The 11,094-nt window shown below is 41.2% G+C and overlaps 1 protein-coding gene across 1 annotated transcript; it reads right to left on the reverse strand.

The window, feature by feature from the left end:
• Nucleotides 1–9,530: 9,530 nt before the first annotated feature.
• LOC141680030 (uncharacterized) lies at nucleotides 9,531–10,850 on the reverse strand. The gene is made up of 2 exons (XM_074486363.1): nucleotides 10,096–10,850; nucleotides 9,531–10,050 (listed from the first exon to the last, which is right to left on the reverse strand). The coding sequence occupies exons 1-2, from the start codon at nucleotides 10,848–10,850 to the stop codon at nucleotides 9,531–9,533; spliced, it is 1,275 nt and encodes a 424-aa protein (XP_074342464.1).
• Between the last annotated feature and the right edge of the window lie 244 nt (nucleotides 10,851–11,094).

Consider the following 11,094-nt stretch of genomic DNA (forward strand, 5'->3'; position numbering starts at 1 on the left):
ATACGGTTCATATAATTTATATTGAATTAGCCTATGAACAGAGCTCAGTTGTGAGCTTGTAATATACAGTGTATATTATATACATATAAAATATAATTTTTCAGTTCTCTCTTTTTCGTCTTCCTTTATATATATATATATATGTTGGACCTTGGATTACAGTAGAGGAGCCCATAATAAATTATATTATAATATCTTGTATTCGGCCCAAGAAGCCCACTTTATAATGAATAGCCGATTTTGGGCCCTTATAAATCAAAAGGCATAACCTCACTTAAAGGGGTTGGCAAATTAAAATAAAGAAGTGATCTCTTAAATATAATAGTCTAAATATAATAATGTTCTAGGCACATCATTTGGCGCTAGAAGGAGTTTTATTTTACAGATCCAACCGGAATATGATTATGGAGAAGTTTGATCCGGGAACGGCCGGAGCAACCCTGGTGAAGGAGTTGAAGGCAGAAATCGTCGTCGACCCCTCGACCCTCAGTGGTTAAGAACCACCCAAACAATCAATGTTGAAACCGAAGTGTTTATTCCCTCCTCAAGACGGTCCTTCTCATGATCAACCGGCGAACGTAAAGAATGCAGATCAACGAGATAAGAAGAGAAAGTATAGGTCAGACCAACGTTTCAAATTCCAGACGTCCAAGGGCAAGAAGGTCCTGTCAAGCGACATGCGGCTTCATCTTGAAAAGAAAGAAAGATTGAAAGCTCTAGACAAAGATGAACCTGAGGAACCACCATCATGAGATGAAGAACTGGAACTGTTAGAGCGTGAGACTCGAATGCTCCAAGCCAAGCTCGAAAGGAAGCGTGAAATTCATCGCCTCCGCCGAGAACTCCAGCTAACGTCAATCGAGAATCGAGAATATGAGGAAGAGCTCTATGATGAGGAGGATGACCCCGAATACGAATATGAACTGTCGGCTGAATCAACATATTCACAGCCCCACGAGCGTCGAAAGCGCACAGTATCGTCTGCCGATGCTTCTCAGCGAACCGAATCCACAGATTCCATCCCACATGAGGAGTTCGCCAAGATGCAGGAAGAAATTGTCCAGATGCGCACCATAATGAGAAATCAGTCGGGATTTGAAACCGTCTCCGAGAGTCCCCTGTCATTGGTCCTCAAAAAAGCACGCATCGATAGGACACTGAAGACTCCTGCCCTCGACCATTTCGATGGATCGTCCGACCCGTTAGCGTTTCTCAACACTTTCGACGGTCGAATGGCATTTTTTGGGCATTCGAAAATCGCTCGCTGTCAGTTTTTCTCCACATGCCTTCAAGGCACAGCCCTGCGGTGGTATAGTAATCTCCCCCCTCGATCAATCGACTCATGGACAACATTAAAGAGTAAGTTCCAAGCTCGTTTCTCGAGTAACTACAAAGGCATCAAGGTCACAACCTCTTTAATGACAATGCATCAACGCTCTAGCGAAAGCCTCTGTAGCTTTTTAACCCGATTCAGGGAAGAGATCGCTGAGATACCAGATTTAATTGAGCAAATGGCTATCAATTTCTTAACGGCAGGTATCGATAAATCAAGACATGGGCTACTCCTAGAAGAAATTTTTGAAAAAAGGCCAAAAACCCTACAAGCGGCGTTCCAGATTATCGAACATCGTATGATGCTACAAGAAGCAGTTAGTTGCATCCAGTCGCCCCGTCGCTCCTCAAGGTACGAACGCCGTCGAAGCTATAGCCCGCGATCTCCCGCGCGTGAGAGACGCCATGAGCGTCGGCGATCACCGCCATCGCGTATAGAGGACCACCCTCCGAGGGACAGGAGAGAAAGGGACTGACAACCCCGTGCTCGGCCAGAAAAAGAGTTTACTAAATTGAACACAGAAAAGACAACAATCCTAGCGGTTCTAAAGACAGAACCAGGTTACAGACCTCCGAGGCCCATGAAGGTCGGTAGGCCCCCCAGTTCCAGATATTGCGACTATCATGAAGATACCGGCCACACAACAGAACAATGCTTCCAACTCAGCAACCTCATAGAGGGAAAAATCCGCCGAGGACAACTAGTACATTACGTACATCAAGAGGATAATCCCAGACGTCATCATCGGGAAGAAGATGATCGAGTCATTGACGTCATATTCGGAGGGGGGGGGGTAGCTTCCGGAGGACTCTCTCACAACTCCAGAAAAATATACGCCCGGGAAGTTTTTAACGTCAATCCATCGACAGTTAAATGCCCACGCGCGAACCCGACAACCGTCATTTCCTTTTCCGACGATGATTATCTCCCGGGACTCATCAAAGGTCATCAGGATGCTCTTGTCATCACAACCCGAGTGGGGAACAACACCGTGAAAAAAATGCTGGTCGACAATGGAAGTTCGGTTGATGTTCTCTACCATCACGCGTTCTCGCGAATGGATATCGGCGATCGATGACTTGAAAATTCTCGAACTCCGTTGTACAGTTTTACAGGAAATGAAGTTCATGTAGTTGGAACCATTGATATGCCAGTACTCTTCGGCTCACCGCCTTGCCAGATCTGGAAGGTCGTAAAATTTTATGTGATCAGTGCCTCTTCCAGCTTTAATGCCATCTTAGGCCGTACTACAATCACAGCCTTAAGAGTAATAACTTCAATCTCTCATTTGAAGATGAAATTCCCCACCGACTTTGGCATTGGAGGAATGATTGGAGATCAAGCGACTGCGGGGCAATGCTACTTAACAACAGTTTCCCCACGAAAAAACGGGGAAAGCGATCTAGAAATTAATCAAGTGCTCGATATTGACCCCCGAAACTCAATTGACACCACAGTCCAGAATTCTTGCTTCCCCACAGAAGAAACTGAAGAGGTCGAGGTAGTCGTCGGAGATCCAACAAAGATAACCAGAGTGGGAAAGAAGCTCCCCGAAAGTTTGAAGCAAGAGATCATTAGCCTGATCAGAGAATTCACTGACATCTTCGCCTGGGATTCGAAAGATATGCCGGGAATTTCCGAGATAGTCGCACGACACTCACTTCACATCAATAAAAACATCGCACCAGTACGACAAAAACGTCAAATATTCTCCGACGAAAAGAAGGCGGTTATCGATCAAGAGATTGACCGACTACTCGAGGCCAAATTCATTGAGCCCGTTCAATTCCCCACATGGGTCTCGAACGTCATTTTGGTTAAGAAAAATAATGGAAAATGGCGCATGTGCGTCGATTACTCGGATGTCAACAGAGCTTGCCCCAAAGATTTTTACCCTCTCCCAAACATCGACCAACTAATCGATGCAATGGCAGGAAATGAACTTCTTTCCTTTATGGACGCCTTTTCAGGGTACAATCAGATAAAAATGAACTCTAATGATTGGGAACAAATACATTTATCACACATAGAGGCGTATTCAAATATCGAGATGCTCGACTCCCAATAAACGTTATAGTCATGTTGACTCCACCACCCGCCGTGGTATTCTCAGTGACATCATCTCCCCCAATATTTTCCTCTTCTATCTACGACGGTTCCTCTTGTGAGGGTTCACGTCGGCAACCTCAGGATCCAGAACAACCTTCTCGACATCATCCACCACTTTGTTACCATGCTCGTCTAGAAGCTCAATTAAAACAGAATGCCCAACTGTAGATGGCCCACCTCTCGAAGATCCGGCCTGCGATCCCTCGATACCCTTCCTCGAGGCACGTTCAAGCAACAACATCATGGCTTTATCCATTTCTTTCCTTATCCCGCTATTCAAAATCTTCTGTAAAGAATCACCAGGCACTGAAAACAAAAAAGGGAGAGAGAGAGAGAGAGTCAGAATACTTGTTAAATAAAAAAAAGGGGAGAGAGAGAAGAGAGAGGGAGAAGAAAAGAAGAAAAGGGGAGGTCAAACCCCTTACAATCATGCATCTCTAAAAAACTCAAGTCTGCTAATTGCAAATGGGTATACACCGATACCAACCCCTGAAATCCATTCAATTGACTATCGTTGCATTTCTTTAAATTATTCAGATAGTCGATCGTCAATTGACTCACTTTACCACAAGGCTTCACCAATTCTAAATCAGGCCCCCCAAAATATAACCACCTCGAATGATACCCAGAATTTGAAGATCGAACGCTAACAATTTTAACTCTCTTGTAAGGACAATCGAAGTAGACTTGACCGTCATGATAACGGACCGCATATATCGAGAAGAAAAGCTTAAAAGACGGTATCAGACCCTTATCACAATACAGGGCTACAAACCCACTCAACTGCGCTATAGAGTTCGGTGTTAACTGACTTACCCCACAATCAATCACCTCGAACATCGCCAAGAAAAAGGGATGCATAGGCAACTGAAGGCCGAAATGAAACATAATCATCGGTATCCCATGCATCCCATATTCTGGCATCATCAAGACTCTCTCATCAGTCGTCGGTACCTGATACCGATACCCATTTGACAGATGCACATACTGCTTCAACTTGTCCACCGACGGATTCTTGGTGATATAATGGCTTAAATAATTCAAACTGGATTTCCTCTAAACTCACTCATACCCAATCACAAAACTTTCCTCTACTATTCGATTCCTACTCTCTAGAGTTCTGGGACTCAAAAGGGGTGAGGGCAACGGTCCTACAGGTATACCCTTCAAGAACTCATCATGATCAAGAAAATCAAAGGAACCACACTGCTCTAAGTCGGGAATCTCTAAATGATTAAGGTTGAGAGAAGACTCTTGATCCCCTTCATCTAAGGGCCTCTTACTAGGATTGCGGCTAGTCGCAGCAGGCAACGATGATGAACTCGACTATCCATAGATTCAAGAACAGTACAATAATAGTCTACCACTATAAGACAAATGCAAGACACAAAGAAATATAACAAGGAAGAAAGGATGAGGAAAGGAAACTTACAGAGAAAAAGAACTCAACTCGCATGCAGTGAAATTCCGGGAGCCGTTGCTGTTTTTGTTAAGAAACACGGGTAGCCGAAGAGACACTCCCAATCAATGTCAACAAAAACAAAACAAAAAAGAGCAGTTACATACAAAAATAAATAAATATATATATATATATACTCCCAAGAATAGTGAAAAATACACATATAATAAAGATAAAAATTCGTTCCCAAAATTAAATTTATTTGTTTATCCACTTATTTTTACCCTTATCACCAATTTTTTCTTCCATCTATTGTCACCTACTAATTAATTTTGCAGGAATTCAAAAGACAACCAGGAGCAAATCTAAAGATATTGCTCAGAAATCGGGAGGGGGACAAATGTTGGACCTTGGACTAGAGGAGAGGAGCCCATAATAAATTAGATTATAATATCTTGTATTCGGCCCAAGAAGCCCACTTTGTAATGAATAGCCCATTTTGGGCCCCTATAAATAGAAAGGCATAACCTCACTTAAAGGGGTTGGCAAATTAAAATAAAGAAGTGATCTCTTAAATATAATAGTCTAAATATAATAATATTCTAGGCACATCAATATATATATATATATATTACGTATCAGCACAATAAACTATATCCTGTCAAAATTAGTTGATTATCATTAAATCTCCGCGGTTGAGTTATTGTTAAAATATAGATCTGGTCGAACCTTCATCTAACACCTTAAGATTTTAGATGAGCTGGTTACTCAACACGGTATCAGGGCCAGGTTGACGGGAGGACTAAGATTCAATTTTAGGCCACCCCGAAACTGGACGCCCGTGATCCACTCTTTGACCCGAAAATGGGCTCTCGAGCGACGGTGAGTGTTAGAATATAAATCCGGTTGGGGCTTGCTCTAATATCTTAATATTTTTGATGAGCTGGTATATATGAAAACTTCTTGGGAGCCTTCCACAATTTTGAATTGGTTGCTTTCTTTTTCAACAACCATTATCTTTTATTCGTTCTTCTTTCAAGTTTCAAACATGATAACATCAAACACTATATCATGGTTGATGGCAATGAGACAGAAAAAAACTGTATCGAGACAAAGATAGGATGTGATGTTTCCTCCCCATATTACCTTCACCCCTCTGACAATCCCGGCATGTTAATCTGTCCTATCATCCTCAAAGGTGTAAACTATGATGAATGGTCAAGAGCTATTTGAAATAATTTTCGAGCTAAAAACAATATTGGATTCTCAGATGGAACCATTACTGAACCAGATGCAAAATCTACTGATCACATCCAATGGGTAATTGTGAATTCTATGCTAGCAGCATGTGTTTTTAACACAATCGATCAAGTCCTTCGAACTTCTTTTTCTTTTTTTGATACAGTAAAAATTGTTGGAAAAACGTAAATGGGCTTACTTTGATTTTTCTACCTCACGACCAGGTGTATATGTGTGTACGTGTGCTGTGAATAATATGAACAGGTGATGGTAATACAAAACACAAACAAGCTTTATATATATAATAGCTACAGCTTTTTAATACATGCAGAGAGAGCTTCGGCTCTTTCTTTTCCTCCGCTTTTTTCTATCTGGTGTATGTCTATTACATGCACAATAACAGCCTTTTATAGGCTTCAAGTTTTCATCCTTACATCACTGCATACCTCATATTTTTTATCCTTATACATATTAATAACCTTCCCTGTTTTAAGGCTTGATTCTTGATATTTGGTGGCCAGCTTTCTTTATTTGCTTTGGTCAATAGACTCCAGTATTAAGGTGCATGATTTTCTTTGTGCATGGTTTTGTGTTTTTGACTTCTCTCTGCGCCTACCATATTTTCTGGATGCTAGTCAATGTCTTCATACAATGTTCAACATGCTACTGCCAACCTAAATGCCTACCGCTTATTTTAATATATGCATACACCTATTTGTAGTTATAACAGCCACCTTAATTATTTGAGGGTTTGAATTCTAACACTCCCCCTCAAACCCGACTCTGCATTCCGAGCTTCACTTTCATTTTTCCAAACATGCCTGGCTTCAACGGCTTTGTAAAAATATCTGCCAAATTTTCTTCAGTCCTGCAATGCACCAATTCCACCATTTTGTCGTTCACCTGTTCTCGAATAAAATGATATTTTATGTTGATGTGCTTGCTTCGACTGTGGGAAACTGGATTTTTCGTGAGAGAAATAGCAGATTTATTATCCACATAAATAGTAACCGGATCATCCTTGGCAAGATTTAACTCACCCAATATGTAGCCTAGCCACATAGCTTGACATACGCATGCTGCTGCTGCCATATACTCCGCCTCACATGTTGACAGAGCCACTGTCTGTTGCTTTTTTGATGACCATGAAAATATTGCTGAACCGATATGAAAAACATATCCCGAAGTGCTTTCCCCGTCATCCAAGTCACCGCCATAATCACTGTCTGAGTAGCCAACTAATTTTGAATTTTGAGAATGCATGTAAAACAGACCATGATCAAGTGTACCTTTTATGTACCTCAAAATTCTTTTAGCTGCCATGAAATGATCTTGCTTCGGCTTCTCCATGTACCTACTAACCAGTCCAACTGCGTACATAATATCTGGACGAGTGAAAGTTAGGTACCTCAGACTTCCAACCAAACTTTTGAACAATGTCGGATTTACCGACTCCCTTGTTGAATCAATTCTGAGCTTTATACTTGCTTCAGCTGGTGTGCTCACTGGCTTGCATTCTTCCATTCTGAATTTCTTTAAAATCTGTTCTGCATATTTTTTCTGTGACATAAAAATCCCGTCTTTGCTTTGCTTTACCTCGACTCCAAGAAAGTACGACATTTGACCAATATCTGTCATCTCAAATTCGTTAGTCATAACTTTCTTAAAATCATCAAACATACCAGGGTTATTTCCAGTAAAAATCATGTCATCCACGTATAAGCACACGATCATAATATCTCCCCCTGAATTTGTTTTCGTGTAAAGTGCATGCTCATAGGGACTCTTCACAAAACCATTTTTCTGGAAATATTCATCAACCCTTGTGTTCCATGCTCTCGGAGCTTGCTTTAAACCATACAAGGCTTTCTTCAATTTGTAGACTTTGTTATTCTGGCCTTTCTGAACATATCCTGGTGGTTGCTCGATATAGACTTCTTCTTCAAGATAGCCATTCAGAAATGCAGACTTGACATCCATCTGATAAATCTTCCACTGATTCTGAGCTGCAATTGCTGTAAGCAGTCTTATGGTATCAACTCTTGCAACTGGAGCAAATACCTCGTCATAGTCAATTCCATATCTCTACTTGTAGCCTTTAGCCACTAGCCTCGCCTTGTATTTTTCCACTTCACCATCCTGATTTGTCTTTGTCTTGTAGACCCACTTGACACCAATTGCTTTGTGTCCTTCTGGAAGATCTGTGAGCTCCCAAGTGTCATTCTTCTTGATTGCACCAATTTCTTCATCCATGGCTTTATTCCATTTGCTTTCTTCAGAAGCTTCCTCAAATGTAACTGGATCACACTCAGCCATTAAGCAAAACAATGAATAATCAAAGGTAGTTTGTACCGGACTTGTTGCTTCATATATATTATCCAAACTCCGCATTTTCCTTGGCGCTCCCCCTGAACTGCTGCTTCCTCCAGTCGATGGTGTCGATGCAGGAGTTTATTGATTTGGACTTTGGGGAGGAGTTGGATCATCGTCTTCATCATCCTCAATGTTGGAATCATTACCGTCATCATCATCATCATTAAAGAACAGACCTGCAACTTTTCTTTCTTCGTCACTCTATTTCCAGTAGTCTGATTCATCGAACTCAACATCTCGAGAAATGATTAATTTCTTCGTGAGGGGATTGTAGAGTCTGTACGCCTTGCTTCTTTTGTCATATCTGGTAAAGATGCACTTCTTGCCTTTATCATCCAGCTTCTTCCTTTTCTGATCTGGAACATGTGCATATGCAATGCACCCAAAAATTCTGAGATGTCCAACAGATGGTTTGCTACCACTCCATGCTTCATTTGGAGTTTTGTTTCTGACACTTTTAGTTGGACAACGATTCAACAAATAAACTGCACATAGAACGGCTTCAGCCCAGAAAGTTCTCGGCATATGCTTTGCTTTGACCATGCTCCTTGCCATGTCAAGAATAGTGCGATTCTTTCTTTCTGCAACGCCATTTTGTTGAGGAGTATATGCCGCTGTCAACTGATGATTGATTCCATGTGCTCTGCAGAAGCTTTTAAATAAATTTGAAGTATACTCGCCTCCTCTGTCTGATCGGAGTACCTTCAAATAATGACCACTTTGTTTTTCTGCCAAAGCTTTGAACTCCTTGAATTTATCAAGAGCCTCCGCTTTTTCTTTGAGGATATACACCCAACTTTTTCTGCTAAAATCATCAATAAATGTTAGGTAATACCTATTACCTCCAAGTGATGGAATATCAAATGGACCAGCAATATCTGTATGGACAATCTCCAATGGCCTTCTGGCTCTCCATGATTTTCCAATGGGAAAACTTTGTCTGTGTTGCTTCCCCTTAACACATGCTTCACACAAATTTTCTGGTTCATTGATTTCTGGCAAGTCGTCCACCATCTTTGTCTTTGACAATAATTTTAAACCAGAAAAACCAAGATGACCATATCTTAAATGCCATAACTATGAGTCATTTTTAATGACCGTCTTCAAACACCTCTGCATCTTCGTCTGTATATCAAGTGTAAACAAACGATTCTTTGACATCTCCACATCTGTAATTAATTCTTGATCCCGATTCCTGATGACGAGAGAATTATCCTGCATCTGTATATAATGTCCTTTCTCCACAAGTTGGCCAAGACTGATGATGTTACTTTTCAAAGCAGGTATATGGTAAACATCATTAATAAACTTTTTCTCACCATTCTTCAATACAATCGTAATTGTACCTTTACCTTTGACTGAAATCTTCGATGAATCACCAAACGTAACTTCTCCGCTGATGGTCTCGTCTATCTCCGTAAATAAATCTTTATGGCCCGTCATGTGGTTGCTTGCACCAGAGTCAAGATACCAAACATTTTTCTTGCTCTCCTCGTCGCCTTTATAAGTGAGGAACATAGCAGTGCCAATATCTTTGTCTTCTTTTACTGCTGCAAAATGACTTCTTTCTTCCACTTTCGGTGATCTATATTCATAACTGAAATGGCCAAATTTATTACAATTATAGCACTAAAATTGAGACTTATCACCTCGTTGAAATCCTCCTCGTCCTCGTCCTCTAAAATTCTGACCACGGCCAGATGGACGATAACCTTCAGTGTTCTGGCTTCTATTGAAGGACTGTCTTCCACGTCCTCTTCCACCACGGTAGCCACCTCTAAAGCCACCTCTTCCACGACCAGAACTGCTACTGCTTGAACTTTCACCAATGGACACCTTACTTTGCAACGCCTTTTCTAAATGGCTTGTATCATCATACTGGTTCATCCGCTGCTCATGCGCTTGAAGTGAACCAACTAGCTCATCAATGGAAATTGTGGACAAATCTTTTGACTCCTCGATAGAAGTAACCACGTAATCAAATTTTCTCATCAACGAACGGAGTAATTTTTCCATGACCCGAACATCATCGAGACTTTCTCCATTTCTCTTCATCTCATTTGTCACTGTTTTTAAACGAGTAACATATTCACCAATATTTTTTGAGGCCTTCATTTTAATATTTTCGAACTCGCCACGAAGAACTTGGAGCCGCACCTTTTTTACTTTTTCCACGCCTTGGAATGATTTCTGCAAAATCTCCCACGCATCTTTTGCTATTTTTGCTTCTGAAATTTTTTCAAAGGTAGATTCATCAACACCTTGAAAAATTGTGTACAACGCCTTTGTGTCCTTTTTACGGGACTCCTTTAACGCCGTCTTCTCGGCATTTGGAAGTGCTGCTTCAGCCGTTGCATCTGCGGGCTCGTTAAACCCACTTTCGACAATATCCCACATAGGAACCGAGTAACACCTTCATTTGGATACTCCAATTCCCATAATTTGTCGCCGTCAACTTCGGAATGTTGGGTTGCACCATATTCGCCATTTTCTTGAACGGAACGCTGGCTCTGATACCACTTGTTGGAAAAACGTAAATGGGCTTACTTTGATTTTTCTACCTCACGACCAGGTGTATATGTGTGTACGTGTGCTGTGAATAATATGAACAGTTGATGGTAATACAAAACACAAACAAGCT

The sequence above is a fragment of the Apium graveolens genome, chromosome 8 (assembly GCF_009905375.1).
Source record: "Apium graveolens cultivar Ventura chromosome 8, ASM990537v1, whole genome shotgun sequence".
Lineage (NCBI taxonomy): Eukaryota > Viridiplantae > Streptophyta > Magnoliopsida > Apiales > Apiaceae > Apium > Apium graveolens.

Excerpts from the sequence above, each read along its gene's own strand:
- LOC141680030 (XM_074486363.1), bottom strand. The coding sequence starts at position 10,850 with ATGTGGGATATTGTCGAAAGTGGGTTTAACGAGCCCGCAGATGCAACG. Across the intron at positions 10,051-10,095 it reads GGATTTCAACGAGGTGATAA|TTATGAATATAGATCACCGA; the intron begins GTCTCAATTTTA and ends TGGCCATTTCAG.